The sequence below is a fragment of the Lucilia cuprina genome, chromosome 2 (assembly GCF_022045245.1).
Source record: "Lucilia cuprina isolate Lc7/37 chromosome 2, ASM2204524v1, whole genome shotgun sequence".
In the NCBI taxonomy this organism is placed as follows: domain Eukaryota; kingdom Metazoa; phylum Arthropoda; class Insecta; order Diptera; family Calliphoridae; genus Lucilia; species Lucilia cuprina.
This window is the reverse complement of record NC_060950.1, coordinates 42,210,196-42,230,364: the sequence shown is the minus strand read 5'-3', so window position 1 is coordinate 42,230,364 and position 20,169 is coordinate 42,210,196. Positions and strand designations below refer to the sequence as shown.

General features: G+C 29.6%; 1 protein-coding gene across 1 annotated transcript in view; it reads left to right on the top strand.

Moving 5' to 3' along the window:
* Window positions 1-20,169, top strand: part of LOC111684819 (nipped-B protein) — a 193,100-nt gene that overhangs the window by 73,141 nt on the left and 99,790 nt on the right. Inside the window, exon 13 of the mRNA XM_046956292.1 lies at window positions 18,101-18,418. Coding sequence (XP_046812248.1) covers window positions 18,101-18,418 — 318 coding nt within the window. The remainder of the gene's footprint in view (window positions 1-18,100; window positions 18,419-20,169) is intronic.

Below are 20,169 nucleotides of genomic sequence, written 5' to 3'. Positions count from 1 at the left end.
GATTGATGGTAAACATGTGCGAATCTAATGTCCCTCCAAAATCGGCTTTGGAAATGTAAAGGATTTAACAATGTCAGTTAATAATATGATTCCAATTACAAATGTATCAGCAGATGGCCGACCAAATAATGAAGCATCGATAATTTGCGATAAATTTAGGGATTATTTCAATGGAATTGGGGCGGTTGAGTGGCAGGAACAATCAATTTCACCATTTTAAGAAAATAAATTTAAAACAATATATTTTCCACGGAATTTTGGATGTCGCACATTAAATAGAATTTCATTGGTTTTGACATAATCTATTATTTTTTCCTCTTCCAATAAAGAAAATTTTTTTTGTTCATTTTGATTTTTATTTAATTCGAAATAAAAAATAAACAAAATAATTTCGTTTCTACAGCACCGAAAACAACCTACTTGAAGTTGTTTTTGTTTCGGTCCCAAATGACAGTTTTTTCGTTTCTAATTTTCATTGCCGGTTTCTGAAACGAACTTTTTTTCGGTGCAAATGTATGGATTTTCGTTTTCAGTGCCGATTACGGTGTATGCGGAAAAGTAGCTTTACTTGATAAGTTTAATTATTTTTAAGATTTTTTGTCTAAGTGAGTCAAATAAGTAATGGAGGAAGTATATATAGATTCTCAGCTTTTATTTGATTCCAATCGCATCATATGACACATAACATAAATATTTAAGATATTAATTTAAAGTTGTAAGCCCTTTAAACTTTGAAGTCCAAATTATATTCATAATTATGAACTTTGACCTTACGAAAATTTCTAATAAACGGACATTTCAGAAGTCAATGCATCGGAGTTAAAAACATTAAAATTTGAAAAAATCATTGCAATGAACACTATAGCTTGAAAACAACTAATAATATGCAAACATAATAGTAACTTATTTATGGCGATTCTGCTCCGATTTTTATAATTATATACTAATAAAAATTACGGCAAGTACATCAAGGATCCAGCCATGTGATTTTCCTGCTTCGAGTCTTTCATTTTCATCTTTGGGACACATCTCCTTGCAAAGCTTACTGGTTTACACTCGGGCATACCGAATCTCTCCAGCTGGTGTTGAATATATATTACTGCGGCATGTAAATCATTCCTGATTTCATGTATTGACTAAATAACTCCAAGACAAAATTTAATCGGTCCTAAGTCTTTCATTTCGAGAGCTTTAGCCAATTCCATCTTCAAACTCCTCAATATATTTGATTACTTGATACTACCACAAGGTCATCAACGTAAATATAGATTTACAGTGGGTCTCATAAGTATTGGAATTTAGGTATAATATGAAAAGAAACCACATTTAATAACATATTTTGTATACAAAATTAATAAATTAATTCTAAATTCTCTAGACAGTCCTTAGCTTTGATATCACGCTTATTAAAACTTTAAAAATTCACATTTACTTAAATTAATTTAGCTTTATTTAAAAAAAAGTCTATAAATTTACCTCACAAAAGTATAAAAGTATGTATTTTATATTTGACTATATTATATGAAACACAAAAATTAGAATCGGATGTTTTTTTGCTAAAAATTGTTTTAAGGGGTAACTATCAACCGAAAGGATATATTTTTGGACCATTTGGTCCAAAATTTTGGGTCATTTGTACCATATTTTTATGTAATATTATTAAAATGGCGGTTTTTAGCAATATTTGTATTTTTTTCCCCTTTTTCCCAGAGATAAAACCAAAATTTGTTATTGGGATTTAATATACACCTTGGGGTATCTAAAAATAATATTTTTTATTACAAGAATCTGTATTTTGAATCATTCTTCTATCGCTAATTCAAATTATTGGAATTCAAGTCCATTTTTATAATACTAGGGTCAAACATTTTCGGGGAAACTTGTCTTCTATATATTGTTTTAGATATCAGCTGTTATATATTTTAAGTTTTCAATATATTGTGAAGTTTAAAACTCCAAAACATGCCTCGAAGAAACACCATTCAATATAGTGGAATCATTCTTTGTATAACCAATAGCCTCTAGGCTGAATGTCACCATATCATTATGGTCTAACTCAAAAATATTGATATCTGTTTAAATATTATCTACTATGATCAAAATAAGCTAAAAATTTTTACATACAGTGTTGTTGTAGTGGACAACATAATCGTGAATGTTATGAGTAGTAAAAACTAAAATCTACTGTATATGATGACGTTTTGTTAAGGCATGTTTTGGAGTTGTACCGCTACCATGTCTTGAAAATTTAAAATATATTAAAGCTAATATCTACAATTATATATACTAGCCAACTTTGTCGGAAATTATCGATTCTAATAGTACAAAAAGGGACTTAAGATCCCATATAATTCAATTAGAAACAGAAGAACGATACCAAAAATATATCATGGAATGTTTAAAAACAAATCCTTATAACAAAGATTATTATTTTTAGATACCTAAAGTAATCTATTAAATCCCAATATTAAATTTTGGTTTTATCTCTGGAAAAAGAGAAAAATGGCAAATATGGTAAAAAATTGTAATTTTAATGATATTATATGAAAAGATGGTACAAATGCCCCAAAATTGTGGACCAAATGGTAAAAAATATATCCATTCGGTTGATAGTTACCCATTAAAAAAATTTTAAGCAAAAAAACATTCGATTCTAATTTTTGTGTTTCGTATAATATAGTCAAATTTGAAATACAGAAAAAATTCGTATACTTTTGTGAGGTAATTTTATGGACTATTTTTAAATAAAGCTAAATTAGTTTAAGTAAATGTGAATTTTTAAAGTTTTAAAAAGCGTGATATCAAAGCTAAGGACTGTCTAGAGAATTTAACAAATTAATTTATTTTGCATACAAAATATGTTATTAAATTTAGTTTCTTTTTATATTATAGCTATATTCGAATACTTATGAGAGACACTGTATGTAATTTTGTTATTACGCTTGTTTATATACACACATGAATCGTATTGTGATGTGTCATATCCATTTCTTTAAATTTTTTGCCCAACTTTTCGTACCATAACCTACCAGATTCTTTGAGGCCATATATAGCCTTTTGGAGAAGGCACACTCTACCACCATATTCTGATGCCTCATTTTCGCTCAGACCTCATCTAGGTCGTTGGGCATTTCCATGTAAATTTCCTTTTCGATCACACCGTTCAAATAGGCTCCAACAAAAACAAGTTGATGGATCTCCAAACTGTATTGTTCGACTGGTTCAAACCCTTTGCGACGAGTCTTACCTTTCTACATTCCACTGTTGTGCCATCAATTTTATATTTTGTACGTAGTGCTCACTTTGATTCGACAACCTTTCTGCTAATTGGTCTTTCAACTATTTTCCAAGTTTCATTTTTCAATAAAGTTTTATTTTCTTTCAGCATTGCATTACTCCATTCCTCAACTTCGGCGATTACGGAGGAAGTACACAACACGCGTTGAGGCGGCAAAGCGTTTTACGCTTTTCAAACTTTTCGCGCTGCAAGTTACAAACTATAGTGTATAACTTGTAAAATGAAAATACACTATTTTAACTTTTTTGACAAAAGCCTATAACGCGCTGCCGCGTGAAACGCGTGTTGTGTAGTTTCACCTTTATGAGTGCATCTATGCTAGTTTTTTGGTCGTTAATCTGAATTAAATTCGCCAATTGGTACTCTTCAACGTCAAAGCCATTGAAACCTAGGAAATCATCCGAAACGTCAGTGCTGTCATTTGCAGTTATATCCTCTGTATCTTTATTATGTATCCTCTTTCCCTCTTTTTGGGACGACCACGGTTCCTCTGTTTGGTAATTTTGTCGTCATATTAAATATTTGCACTGTCATTGACCGTGTCAGAATCCTCAATTTTCATTGGTAGTTGATTTGAAGTGCTCGCTGGCTTTGAATTTACTTGGGAACTTTCGTCGAAGTGAAGGTCAATATGATCTGACATAAATTCCTCAAATGAGTTTCTGAAGGTCGATGGTGTTACGGCTTTGTCGTATTTTTCTGCCTTAAGGGTCCCACAATCTAAATACACATTTCAAAGGTTAAAATTTTCCTTTAACTGGTGTTTTGTCAAGTATGAATGCTGAACAACCGAATTTCCCGAAATATTCGACGACAGAGATTTTATCCATCTATATTTTATATGGAATTCTACCATTTAGCTCCACAGTGGGGCAGAATGGAAATTTTTTGGAAATAAATCTGGCATTTCTAAACGGCTGATCCGATCGGGATAAAATTTGGCGTGAGCGTAGCCAAGGAGTATTCGAGTTTAAGTTTTGAAGATGAACCCCGCAGATGCCCCAGGGACGGAGCTGTGGCGGCTCAAAGTAGGGTACCTACGACATGTAAAATTTTTAAACTCGTGCCATTTTTTTGTTTTTCACCCAAATACCAAATTTTTATATTTTCTGAAAGCGCTCGACGAGATCTTGAAAAAACATGCTTGGGCATACTACTTATCTCTTATAATATCCGAGTTATAGGCATTTAAAAATTTAGTAATACAAAATTTACCATACCTTGGTCCGCCTTTTTTGAATACCGGGCGTAATTTTTGACCTAATGGACTCAATTTTTTCTTGTTAGTTAGACAACAAAATTTCCAATAATATACAAAAAATTTCAGATCAATATCATTTACAGATCCAAAAAAATATACGTTTTTAATTTAAGAATTCAAAAAATTTTAGATTTTTGCCCTTTTTTTCGCCCAAAATGTGTCTTAACTCTTTTATTAATTAAATAAAATTTTCTTTAAGAACATATAACAATATTATAATTATCTAAAAGGTATCTTTACGCAGAACGCTTTGGCGTAAAAAACTTGTCCTATTTTTTGAAAATTTTGCCACTGTGTCCTGCCGAATATGACCTATTTTTTATCAAAACTTCAACTTTGGGCGACATGTTCTAAAATCCCAAAGCTGGGATCAGAAAACTGAAAGCAGTTTTGGAAACCTCAATATGTTTTCTATTTACTCCAAAAGTATTTTCCCAGCCCTGAAAGAAATGTGGACCCTATGGGCAAAAATGTAAAAAATCACATTTTTGGGATTTTCATTCCTATTTTTGGGAATTGCGGGATGCCCTTTGACCTTTTCAATTTTTTTTGCATTTTCTTATTTGAAATGACAAATTTAACAAGCGTTGAAGATTTCATTGAGTTTTGTTCATAAATAAAGATTTTGTCATATATTACATATTTGTTAAATTTCTAAAAGTATGATTTATATCAAAATTTTAATAGGGTCGCAGATAGCTACAACAATTTTGTCCATATTTATCCCTTAATATCTTTTTTAAGTTAGATATGGAAATACTCGACCCTTTACAAAAAATTTCAGGCCAATATCTCAATTACATTCAAAAATATGTTCATTTAAACCTGTATCCTTTAATTTCATATATTTCATATTTTAGTATTAAATATGATAGAACATGTTTAAATCTTATATTTACCTATTTTCTATTTGTTTGCTTATCCTTATAATTGAAAGGTCATATTATGCTTAAATTTTCAGAAATTTATAACTATTTTTTACCTAAATTTTTTCGACAGATCATTTCGTTCTGTTTCGTTTATGATCATGTAGGTAAAAATATACAGGTAATGATAATTTTGATTCATTCACTAAAAAGAAATATCAATGACTGAATTACAGGTTATAGTAATATAGTCCTAAATGTTAATAGGTAGACAGTTCGTAATTTTTTACTTTGGAATACCTGTATCGGAAATGACAAGAATTGGTATATAAGTAAACTTCTCAGATTTTAAGTACCATATTTAATAAATCTACAATAAAGATTACATTAAAGTACGAAGAGTTGTGTTCCGTTTTATGGAGTGTATCTTCAAAAGGGCCAGAAAGAATTGAAGACATTTCAAATTATATAAAAACTACATATAGTAGAAAAAGACAAAACAGGCATATCAAAAATTGAAAACTTTTTAAAACTTTTTGATGTAAAAAGTAAGTCTGTGGATGAAAATCAAAAGAAATTTCGATTAAAATTTTGTAGTTGGATGGAAACTACTACGGAAATCTCAACTTACAACACATCAGCAGCAGCGCCTTGCAAGTCATACGAAGACTTATGTTCAAGGTCAAAAAAAAGGGTCACACAAAAACTTTTTTCAATCTCAAATGAGGAAATTGCTGATACATTTAACGAAATGCTAAAAAAGGAAAACCAACTTATGGATGCCGTACATATTGCAACTATTCTTCCTAATGCATCACCAAAACGACTTAAGCGAATTGTGGAAAGTATACCAACTCCAACATCACAATCAAATTTTGTTGAAGAGGAAGCAATAGCGCTTATGTTGGAACTGGGTCTCAGTCGAAATAAGTACCAAATATTACGGAAAGCTCTGCATGAAAAAGGACACAATATATTACCATCATACAAGGTGATCCAGGAAAAAAAACAAACTACCATCACCTATTGCTGTTAATGATGTGGAAGCTTGTATTGATATATCATCTTTGCTCGAAAACACAGCATCAAGAATTGTGTCAGACTTTTCAGAAGACCAACTAAGGAAAATTCATAACTGTGATGTTGTCTTAATGTGTAAGTGGGTATGTGACGGTTTATCAGCACTTCCAAAATAAGCTTGTGGAAGTCGGACATTAGCAGACTACAAAAGTGTATTTATGTCATCATTAGTGCCATTACGAATTCGTTCATATTCCCTTAATCCATCATCGTCAAGCATCGGAAATTCATTTGAAGATATATGGATCAATACAACTCCGGGTTCAAAAAATTTTTGTAGACCCATTGGATTTGAATATATAAAGGAGTCAAAGAAAACAACAAAAGATTTAGTGAAATATTTAAAAGATGAAATAAATGCACTGGAGCCCATTTGCATAAAAATAAAGGAATTCTCTATTAACGTATCATATCAGCTAAGCTTAACAATGATTGATGGAAAGGTCAGCAATGCCATAACAGAAACTTCCTCCTTCTGGAGATGCTCAATATGTAATGAAAAAAAGTCGCAATTCTCAAATATAGACAAAGCAGAAGTATTAATGAAAAAGTCCTGTCATTCGGAATTTCACCACTTCATGCCAGAATATGATTTTTGGATTACTTTTTACACATAGCATACGACCTCAAATATAGAAGTGTGCCAGAGAATCTTACTAAATCAACAAAAAATAATGAAGAATTGAAAGAACTGAGAGCTGGGGAAAAAGCAGAATCCAAGAAGAATTTAAAGTTCAGATGGGATTAAACATCGACAAACCACTTCCAAGTTGCGGTAGTACAAATGACGGTAATACGGGGAGAAGGTTTTTTCGTGATTTTGGAATTACTTCAAAAATAACTGGAATCGACAAGGAGTTTCTTCGAAGAGTTAACATTTTAATGGCACTGAATAGTAAACATAAAATTAATGGAAATCGATTTGGGGAATATACATCTGAAATTTCAAAATTACTTGTATCTCTGTATCCATGGAGGGAACTAACACCAACAGTGCACAAAGTATTGTGTCATGGTCAAATAATAATTGAATCGAATATTCTTCCACTTGGAGAGTTAACAGAAGAAGCCCAGGAAGCGAGGAATCGAGATTTTAAGCATGTTCAACTTTTCAGCTCAAGAAAATGCTCCAGGCAATCACAGAATGAAGATATTTTTAATAGTTTACTTCTATCTTCTGATCCTGTTCTTTCAACTATGCGAAAAAGATGGATTTGTTATGAAACTCTATCATCTCAAAACGAGGAAGATTTAAAGGACTTGTATTACCTTCTGGATATGTATACCGATATGACAGATTATTTTATAGAAAATAAGTAGTGTTAGGAATTAACTAAATAAGTAGGTTGTAAGAATTAATTGTATTATGTTTAAGATAAACAGTTCAAATGAAAAAAGCTATTATACTAACTGATGATATTGTATTAAATTGTGTTTTATATTTCGGTGGGCGGGAAAATGGGTTTGTGTGGGGTGATTTAGGTGTTGTTGTGCGTGGCTCATAATAAAATTATATTTTTTATTGTGTATACAATGTTATAGTCTTTAATAAAATAATTAACTAAATAATTTTTAAAAATTGTCCAAATATTTTATTCAACACCAAATGTATGTTCTGTCATACTTAATACTAAAATATGAAAAAGATGAAATTAAAGGACACAGGTTTAAATGAACATATTTTTGAATGTAATTGAGATATTAGCTTGAAATTTTTTGTAAAGGGTCGAGAATTTCCATATCTAACTAAAATAACATATTAAGGGATAAATATGGACTAAATTGTTGTAGCTATCTGCGACCCTATTAAAATTTTGATATAATATATGACAAAATCTTTATTTATGAACAAAACTCAATGAAATCTTCAACGCTTGTTAAATTTGTCATCCCGCAATTCCCAAAAATAGGAATGAAAATCCCAAAAATGGGATTTTTTACATTTTTGCCCATAGGGTCCACATTTCTTTCAGGGCTGGGAAAATACTTTTGGAGTAAATAGAAAACATATTGAGGTTTCCAAAACTGCTTTCAGTTTTCTGATCCCAGCTTTGGGATTTTAGAACATGTCGCCCAAAGTTGAAGTTTTGATAAAAAATAGGTCATATTCGGAAGGACGCAGTGGCAACATTTTCAAAAAATAGGACAAGTTTTTTACGCCAAAGCGTTCTGCGTAAAGATACCTTTTAGAAAATTACAAAATTGTTAACTGTTCTTAAAGAAAATTTTATTTTATTAATAAAAGAGTTAAGACACATTTTGGGCAAAAAAAAACGGCAAAAATCTAAAATTTTTGAATTTTTAAATTAAAAAACGTATATTTTTGGATCTGTAAATGATATTGATCTGAAATTTTTTGTATATTATTGGAAATTTTGTTGTCTAACTAACAAGAAAAAATTGAGTCCATTAGGTCAAAAATTACGCCCGGTATTCAAAAAAAGCGGACCAAGGTATGGTAAATTTTGTATCACTAAATTTTTAAATGCGTATAACTCGGATATTATAAGAGATAAGTAGTATGTCCAAGCATGTTTTTTCAAGATCTCATCGAGCGCTTTCAGAAAATATAAAAAAATAAAAATGTATTTGGGTGAAAAACAAAAAAAATGGCACGAGTTTAAAAATTTTACATGTCGTAGGTACCCTACTTTGAGCCGCCACAGCTCCGTCCCTGGGGCATCTGCGGGGTTCATCTTCAAAACTTAAACTCGAATACTCCTTGGCTACGCTCACGCCAAATTTTATCCCGATCGGATCAGCCGTTTAGAAATGCCAGATTTATTTCCAAAAAATTTCCATTCTGCCCCACTGTGGGCTCTGACGTGAACAACGATTTTTATATGTATAGTTGGCGATATTCACAGCCTCTGTCCAAAATGTTGGCAATAGACCGTATTAAATATGCATACACCTTGCCATACCCAGTAGAGTTCTTTTTCTCCTCTCTGAAACTCCATTCTGTTGTTCCATGGCTTCTCAAGAAATGCTTCATATTATTGTTGACAAATCCTGTGCCATTATCACTACGTACATATTTTATCTTCATTCCGGTTTTCTTTTCCACCATATTTTTATACTCAAAAACTTTTTCAGTAACCTCAGCTTTATTCTTCGAAAAAAATTTCGCACCAATGACTCTTGTCATCGATTAAGGTGACTAAATATCCTTCACCAAAGGACCGCACACGTATTGGGCCTCACACGTTGCTGGGAATCAATTCCTCTTTTGCTGTGAGATGGCTTAAACGGATTTTGGGATTGTTTCCCCTGAATGCAAACTTCACAATCTGTTATGTTGTTGGTAACCAAAGCCGGTTGTTTATCTTCTATATTCACGATTTAGAATATTTTTTTTTCTGAGGAGCACATACATACAGTGTCTCACATAAGTATTCGATTTTGTTTGTACTTTGAAAAGAAACATAATTTAAATATATTTTGTGTGAAATGAATAATTAAATTTGTTATATTGTCTAGAAAGTCCTAAAGTATAATATTACACTCTTTAAAATTTGGAAAAATTACATTTACCTCAATAGATTTAATTTTTTTTCAAATTTTCTTACAAAAGTATTCGAATTTTTCCTGTATTTCATATATGAACATATTATACGAAACACAAAAATTATAAACGAGTGGGTTTTTGCTTAAAATTGTGTTAAGTGGTTACAATCAACCGAAATTATATATCTTTGGTCCATTTGACCCACAATTTTGGAGCATTTGTTCCATCTTTTCATGCAATATCATTAAAATGGCGATTTTTGACCATATTTGCAATTTTTTCCTTTTTTTCAGAAATAAAACCAAACATTACTACTAAGATTTAATACACCTCTTGATGTATATAAAAATAATAATTATTGTTATAAAAATCTGTACTTAAAAGTTCCAAGATGTATTTTTGGTGTCGTTCTTCTGTTTCTAATTGAATTGTATGGATCTTAAGCCCCTTTTCGCACCACTAGGGTCGATATTTTCCGACAAAGTTGGCTAGTATACATTCATGTACATTAGAGTGCTCCAAAAAAACTAAGTTTCAAATTTTGCCCGTCTCCCCCCTAAAATTGTTCTATAGGTTATAAAAATAAGTTATGCAAAAATTAGGTCAATAGGACTACGTTAACTGGTGCCGCAACTGCTCTGAAATTTGAAGATGCATTTACAAGGGGAAAATATGCAATTTTTTTCAGTTTTCACAAAAGTTTTGTCATAAAATAATTTGTTTTGTATTTTATTGTCAAAGAATCCTAATGTACACAGAATTAGGGTTACAAAAAGATAAAAAACACAAAAATTGGTTGAAAAATGTAAAAGTTATAAAAAATTCCCCAGGCCATTATCGTGACTCAGAGCACTTGAATTCGAAATGTTATAAAAAATAAACATATTTTTGAAAATATTCTAATAAAACAATTGTATTACTTAAAATACATCTGTAGTTACTTGAATATGAGTTTTTGTCCTTATAAAATAACGTAAACCTATGCTATGGTCGAAAAATTTTGATATTTTTAACGGTCGTTTCAAAATTCAAATTTTAGTTTTTTGATACTTTGTTAAACAAATTTCAATATTTTTGGGAGAACTCATAGGGATTTATGGACAACAGGGAATAAAACAGTTTGAATTCAGCGGATTTCGAGAAAACCCTATTTTTATGTAATATTTTGCAATATTAGCCTTTTTATTATATTGTTGTGTATTTTAAATGGAACCTTTTGTAAATTTATTAGTCCACATATTTCTAAATAAAAATCAAGAGTTTCATGCAATTTGGACGCCATTAACCCATAAACTTTAAAGGTCAAATTTTGTAATATTTGCAACATAGAAATATGTGGACTAATAAATTTACAAAAGGTTCCATTTAAAATACACAACAATATAATAAAAAGGCTTATTTTGCAAAATATTACACAAAAATGGGTTTTTCTCGAAATCCGCTGAATTCAAATTACAGTACAGGCAAACTATAAGAGGTATTGACCTAATTTTTTACTGTTTTATTCCCTAATCTGTTGTCCATAAACCCCTATGAGTTCTCCCTAAAATATTGAAATTTGTTTAACAAAGTATCAAGAAAACTAAAATTTGAATTTTGAAACGACCGTTAAAAATATCAAAATTTTTCGACCATAGCTAAGAACAGGTTTTCGTTATTCTATAAGGACAAAAACTCATATTCAAGTAACTACAAATGTATTTTAAGTAATACAATTGTTTTATTAGAATATTTTCAAAAATATGTTTATTTTTTATCACATTTCGAATTCAAGTGCTCTGAGACACGATAATGGTGTGGGGAATTTTTAATAACTTTTACATTTTTCAAACAATTTTTGTGTTTTTTATCTTTTTGTAACGCTAATTCTGTGTACATTACGACTCTTTGACAATAAAATGCAAAACAAATAGTTTAATGACAAAACTTTTGTGAAAACTGAAAAAAATGCATATTTTCCCCTTGTAAATGCATCTTCAAACTTCGGGAGCGTTGCGGCACCAGTTAACGTAATCCTATTGACCTAATTTTTTGCACGACTTATTTTTATAACCCATAGAATAATTCTAGGGGGGGGCGGCCTGTAGGATAAATTTTTTTCCTTCATACAAGCTTGGAGCACTCTAATGTACATATTAGCACTAATATGTTTTAAATTTTCAATACATTATATCGGTATACAATTCCAAAACATGCCTTTACAAAACGTCATCCTATACAGTATATTTCAGTTTTTACTATTCGTTAATTTCACGCTTATGTTACACATTACAATGACACTGTAAGTCCAAAATTTTTGATTTATTTTGATCATAGTAATCAATATTTAAACATATTTCGATATTTTTGAGTTAGACCATAATGATATAGTGGCATGCAGCCTAGACGTCAGTGGTATATAATAGAGTATTCAAACGATTAATCGTCGTTCGGTTAATCGATTAATTTTTGACGAATAATCGTTCGAATAAATGAAAATTGTCAAATTTCAAATAACGAATAAACCGAATTATTTCTATCAATTAAGCCATTAAGTAAAACTCACTATTAAGCAGTAAAATTACCATATATTTTCTACAAAATTTAATATTTTTATAATAAATTTTCTTCTTTTCTTTATTTCTTAATTATTTTTCTATAATAAAGAATATTTGATGAAAAGAAAACATGGAAATATTTATATCGCACAACCAGTTTTTTTGGGAACATTGTTGTGTTCTAAAGTACATTTTTATAATAAATTTTCTTCATTTCTTTATTTCTTAATAATTTTTCTATAATAAAGAATATTTGATGATTTTTGAAAAGTAAACATGGAAACAATTATATCGCACAACCAGTTTTTTGGGAACATTGTTGTGTTCTAAAGTACATATTTCTAATACGTTTTTTAGCAACAGTTATAGTTGAACTAGTGTTTAATGGAACGTATGAATTCTAGAACTCGTTGAAAATCTTAGAATCAGTAATTTCTTTATATAGAAAAGCGTTTCACATAAACAGGAATAATTTCTAATATTTGAGAAAAATAATATTTTTGTTTATAAACCGTGCAAAAGTTATTTTCAAGCATGAAAAAAATCTATGCGTACAGGAAACTGTGGACAATTAGTATTAAGTCTAAGTACTCAATTTTTCATAATCAGGAGTTTAAAGAATTCCTCAAGTAGTTTGACTTTCACAATTTCCATTCTACGCAATTTTTCCTGCGACTCGATGGCGTTTCCAAAATATTTGTATTCATTTGGTATGCTATACGTCAGAGTTGGGGGCAGTGCATTAAATATTTAGTGCACTAAGGTATTCACTAAATCCCACTATAGTGACGAAATTTTGATTTTCCACTATTTTTTATCACTATAGTGGTAGTAAAACATATTTCAACTACCACTAAAAAAATAGCTGTAGTGAAAATTTTTCCACTACCACTAACCATTAGTGGTAGTGAAAACTTTGCACTACAATAAAATAGTGCAAATGTTTAACAGTCACAACATGAATGCTTTAATATGCACTAAAACCTCAAAAAAGAGTGTTTATAAAAATATTCCAAACAAATTAAAAATACATATTTTCAAAATAATTTTATTTTATTATTTTTATTGTATTAAAGAAAAATATATGTACCAATATGTATTTAATTTAGTTTGTTATATTAATATATTGATGAAATTTCCGTATTTTTTTTGTGTTACCTTTTGTCTTTTAATTTTTTTTACTACTTTAATATTAGTAATAAAGAGTATAAATTAATTCAAAACAATGATATGTATTTGACTTCCTTTAACATTAGTGAATGTTTATATTTTTCCACTATCCTATTAGTGGAATAAAAATTTGTACTATCACTAAATTAATTTTATTGAACAATTTTTTTGTATCACTACCACTTGCTTAGTGAGACTGTACTTTTTCAACTCACCACTAAATATCTATTAGTGATAGTTAAAAATTTTGCACTATTACTAACATTTAGTGGAAACTTCAAATTTAGTGCACTACCCCCAACTCTGCTATACAGCAAAATTATAGCTGCATTTCGTTCAGTTTATCAACAACTTCGAACAATTTTCGTAAATGCATCACCGCTTTGCATTTTTGTCAAAATGAGAGACTTCAGCAACATTGCCTGACGGGCAGGTCCCCGTGATTGATGAACTGAGTGCAACTTGCCCCAAACTTCTTTTCATGTGCTACAGTTCTTAATTTGTTGTAATTTTGACGGACTGATTGTTAGTATAAGGTATGATTTAGCCTTCCACAAAATGGGTTGCGCAGCATTCTTTTTATGGATTTTCCACAGACGTATTTCCAGGATTCATTTTTACCAATAGAGCTTATACCTAAATCTTCCACGTATCAAAATTTTCCTTGTTTAAAGGTTTTATTCTTATAATATTGTAACTTTTTGTACTAAACGTATGCCTTCATTTAACTTTTTTTGTGAGCTGATACAAATATATAATTTACAATCGGTTTAGCCGTATATTAGTTCAAAAGTTATAAACGGCCAAATTTTCTTTTTTACTCATTTTTACACACTTAACACGCATTTTTTATAAATTGATCCAGATCAATTAAAAAATTGTGTACTAGAAACCCCGGTTTTCCCCTTTTTTATACCTAAATATTTGAATTTGAAAAAATTCAAATTCAAATACTATCTGCATTTTAAATAAACTTTCACTGCAAAAAACTTATAGTTAAATTTTCATTAAGTTCAAAACATAATAAAAACATAAAAATGAAGGAAATGTTATGGTAAATTTAATTATATCGTTAAAATTTGATGATTTGTATTACCTGTATTTAAGATTCGGCACTTCCGAATATAGCACTCTAAATTGTTTATTTTTATTTTTTTCTCACTAGTAACAAAGCACATTTATTCGATAAACTTAAATATACAGTAGTGGTCAAAATATTCGGAACTGAATCAACATTTCACATTTTTATTTATTCATTTTTTAACAGTTAATATTAATTTATTAAAATTAGTATAAATTTGAAGATTTACTTCAGTGTTATTTATAAACTTAAAAAGATAATAAGTTTCTCTCAAAATAAATGTCAAAAATGTATATTATAGGAGGTAGTCGATATCAAGGTGTTCAAAACATATGCAACTCCTATTACATGATAATAATAGAATTTATTTTTGATAATTTACAAGTTTTGAATTTTGATAAAAAATTAACATTTGATTTCATTTGAATAAAGTATTGAATTGAAATAGCGCAGACCTATTTATTCCAAAATTGGTCTGGAACAAAATATTTAAAGAATATTTTTTTCATAAACTTAAATGTACCCAAATTAACAATTTGCCTTTGAATAAATAAAGCATTGATAATGCCAATAAAGCTGGCTACACACTATAATATTCAGTAAAATGACATGTCGAAATTTTCAAATCAAATTAAAAATATTTTTTAAAAATTCTCAAAACGATTGGATTTTTTTATTAAAATATTTAAATAAAGAAAATTATCAAAATAGAAAAAAATTAAATAAAAACAGAAACAATAAGGAGTGAGATCGAAAAAATCTTAACATACATATATGTTTATAAAAAAGAAACCACTAAACTTACTGCTTTATTTTTTTTATTTGATTCAAATTATTATTAAAATTTACAAAAAAAATATTTTTATAGTTTTAACCACTAGTGATGAAATTTTGAACCCTTTTCGGAAACCCTTCCATTAACGTTTTTATAGTGCTTTCTGTCACTTTGCTCGAACATGTAGTCCATCTCCGTTTAAAATCTACCACACTTTTTGACACCTTTTTTGTACTCTTCAATTCTCTTTTAACAAGAGCCCAATATCTCTCCACTGGCCTTAGCTCCGGGCAGTTTGGAGGATTTGCCTCTCTTGGTACAAATACCACATTATTGTTCTTGTACCACTCAAGGGCTTGTTTACCTTAGTGACAGGATGCCTTAGTGAATTAGGCCAAAAATAAGTGGACACATTATGAAGTCTTATGAATGGAAGCAGCCTTTTTTGTAAACATTCCTTGATGTAAATTTCGGTATTTATAGAGCCCGTTGTAACAAATGATTGGCTTCTTTTGCCGCAACTGCATATTGCTTGCCATACCAAGAACTTTCTGGGAAATTTTGTCTGCTTTTGGGTCCTAAACTTTTCTTCAACATTCCCTCGAGCATCAGCAACATAAAACTTTTGACCTGGAAGTTGCGAAAAATCTGCCAGAACATACGTTTCGTCATCCATTATGCAGCAAGAATATTTTTTTATAAAACTTGACTTCAATTTCCGTGCTCTGTTTTTGGCCTCTAAATTTTTAGCAGCGTTCCTGTCAGGAACTTTTTGAGCCTTGTATGTTTTTAAACCTGCATTAGCTTTAACTTTTCGTACCAAATAGTCCGAGCACTGAGCTAACCGAGCTGCTTTCCTACCGGATGTGTTGGGAGCTCTTTTGAAAATGCGTTCTATTTTTTTGGCTTTAGAAACATCATGTGGACCATTCCTTCTACCTGAACCAGGTTTTCTATCAACTGACAAGTTCTCCCGGTACTGTTTAATAACATTGGAAACAGTTTGACGGCAGACTTTTGTATGCTTGGCCAACTTTTTGTAAGACCAAGTTGGGTTTAGTTGAAAATATTTAATAATTTCAGTACGCACTTTTTTCTGGTCACTCATTTTAATCAGATTAACAAAAAAATTAATATAATTGACATTACACATAATAACTGACATGTTTTTCAAAGGTAACTTGATCAAAAAAAATCAAATAATACTTTGGTTGAAAAATGTAATGAAAAACGTGTGTTAAGAATTTTTCGATCTCACTCCTTAGTGTAAAAACAAAATAAATTTTCAATTTGATTTTTTTGATAATCAAACCAATTTTCATTTTGTTTTGTTTTGGCAGTATGCAATAAAAATCTAACGACCTCTAGTAAAACCTACACGAAATTATTAAAAAACCCGAAATATTTTGCCTAATAATCACTCAGCAGTTCCTAATGATCCTAAAAATAAAATTTTAATAGACACTTACCCATCAACTAAAAAGAGAAAATTATGTACCTTTGAGCTTACAAATGCTCAAAGAAACCATATGTATCAAAAAAGTTTTAATGACTTGGCCCACATCTGCAAATCGTATTATGAAGTTTGATTACAAGGTTTACGGGACGGACGGATGGAAAATGATTCTGAGCCGATTGGTATACTTTAAGGTGGGTAAAGGACAAATATTATTGTGCGTTACAAACATCAGCACAAACCCAATATAATTCTCAATATTGCATAATAGCTATTCCCACTTTTACTATATTAAAATAAAAACGGAAGCTACTAAATCCATATTTTCAGGTGTTTCTCTCAATAGTTAACAGACTAGTCCTGGTTTTTCTACCAACTGGTAAATTTTTTACTTGAGGTCTTTCTTACTTATTAAGAGGTCTTTGTTACTTATTGTCACCATCCATACCTTATTTGTTCATTAAAAGGCAAATTGTTAATTTAGGTAGATTAAAGTTTATGAAAAATTATTTTTGAAATATTTTGCTACGAAGGTTATATAAAATGCTTAATACGGACCCGGAATTTAATCAATTCCAGGCCATTTCTCGAAAATATAGGTCCTCGCTATTTTCAATTTAATATTTAGTTTAAATGTAATCGAAAGTTTTTTTATCAATTTAAAATTCAAAACTGGTAAATTAACGAAATTAAACCCGATTATTATCATATTACAGAACATTTTTGTATTTGTAAACTTATCGGAAATTCAAGTTGCATACGTTTTGAACGCTTTGATATCAACCCTCATATAAAATTATTTTTTTTTAACTTTTTTTGAGAGAAAGTTATTTTCTTTTAAGTTTATAAATAATATTGAAGTACATCTTCACATTTATACTAATTTTCAAAAATAAATATCTGTTTCCGAATGTTTTGACCACCACCACTGTATTTTGTGATATTAACAGTTATACATTTGTATATGTGAATAGCTTAGTATTTGTAATGTAAGAATTTGTTTTAAAAATGAGAGTATTTTAATTTAATATCGTGTTTTTAATATTTAATATTTTTTAATATAAATAGATTTTTCAACCGAAGGAAAATATGTTAAAATTGGACGGAAATAATCAAGATCTTGTTAAGAAAAATACTGAACCTCCCCAAGAGATTGTTCTTGCTTGTCAACAATTAGCTGATGGATTGGTTGAACGTCTAATTGAATTGGAAGATACTGATAATGAACGAATGTTAGGGTGTATTACAACATTACATTTACTAGCCAAAGTTCGTCCGCAATTATTAGTAAGACACGCTATAACCATTGAACCATATCTTAATATAAAATGCCATCCATCAACTGCACCTAAATTTATATGCGCTGTCGCAGAAATTCTTGAAAAGGTATGTATACACCATTTTACAAATTAATACTTTTTGTTTACTCATAAAACGAACACATGTAAATTTTTGGAAAGGGTTATGTTCGACACTAAATTAAAAATTTTTATTATTTCCTATACGCCATATACCATTCACCTTCAGGCGTGAAAAGTAGTATTGATTTTAGGATTCTTGCGCTTTTATGGGAACCTTACAATCAATTCAGAAAAAATTAATAATATATATTTAGGACTTTATTAAACCACTTTTTACCAGTTTTCTTTATTTTTAAACGATATAAGTAGTTTTTTTGCGTTTTTTTTAAATAAAAAAATAAATAAATAAATTTCCAAAATATTTACCCCTTTTGCCAATAGAAGTGAAAATTTTGTTCCCTTGAAATGTTCATTTCTCTCAAAGGGAAAATTGCTATCGTGATCTTGTTGTGAAAAATTCATTCACAATAGTTGATTTTGTATGAAATAGCTGTTCAATGTTTACAAAATTCCATCAACAAGTTTCGCAACAGGCGATTTTTTTTCACGACAAAAAAGTTAGTGAACGAAAAAAGTGAAAAAGGAACATATTTCACAAGAAATGATGATTAGTGGTAGGTGTGATTATGTATTTTTGGATAGTCTTATGTTCGATATCTGTGCATCACGGATAAATATAAACATATATGGACACCACTACGTGAAAAAGAAAAAAGAACCTTGTCTTTCTGTTTTGCGGAAAGATAAGCATTTTTTATGGGTTTCAAAGATTTATTGGGCTACTCAGTATTTCGATTCGAAAGAAAAAGCTTTCGAAACACAATGCTAACATTGCCCGTGATCCAATATTTGATACAGATTTCCATAGGGTTACAATTTTTTTGGTGGTTAAATCTATTTTTAATGTATTTTCAGCTGCTGAACCCGAATCTGATATCTGTTATTTTTTCTGGCATTGAATATTTCGTACATATCTTACGGACATTTATGAGGATAAAAACTCATAAAGATATTTTTAACGAAATGACATGGTTTTTGTAGAATATTTCTCAAATTTTTTATTATTTTTTTTAATATTTTCATGTAAGCTTCTGTGACACTAACTACTTATAAAATAGTTGACGTATTTTTGTGATTTATATCTTATTGGAATGATTACACAAGTCAACAAAATCAATTTTTTTGTGCCTTTTATTAAATTCAGAGATGATGATGAAAAACACCATTGTTTGATGGGAAATTATTAAACCACAAGCCAACATTATAACCATCATAACTCCTAAAGGGATTACAATAAATTAAAAATTTTAACACCATTTTTTAAGAACATTGAATATTATTTTTACGAATGATAAGTAAAATCAGGTTTTGAATTTTTTCTTTAAAAAATTGCATTTTTTTCTTTTGCTCTTACGCATTTATAGTGCATCTAAATTCTGTCAAATTAAGTTTATATATCTTCAATTTTTCTGTAGAATAGTATACTAAAGTCAGATTTGAAATATGTACAGCAGTTTTCGGTCTATAAAAAATGTTGCCCAAAATTAGTATTTTGGCCGCAGATATGAAGATGAAGGAGTTGAAATTTAAAAAAAAAATAATTACGCCAATATTAGCGCTGTTCCAAAAACTGCCATAAAAAGTATGATATCACAATTTCAAAAATATTGCATGAAACCTAATAATTATATATAATAAATGTAATTACAAATTAAAATATAAATTATATTTACATACGCATACAAAAGTGGCCCCAGCCGAACAACGTATATCTTT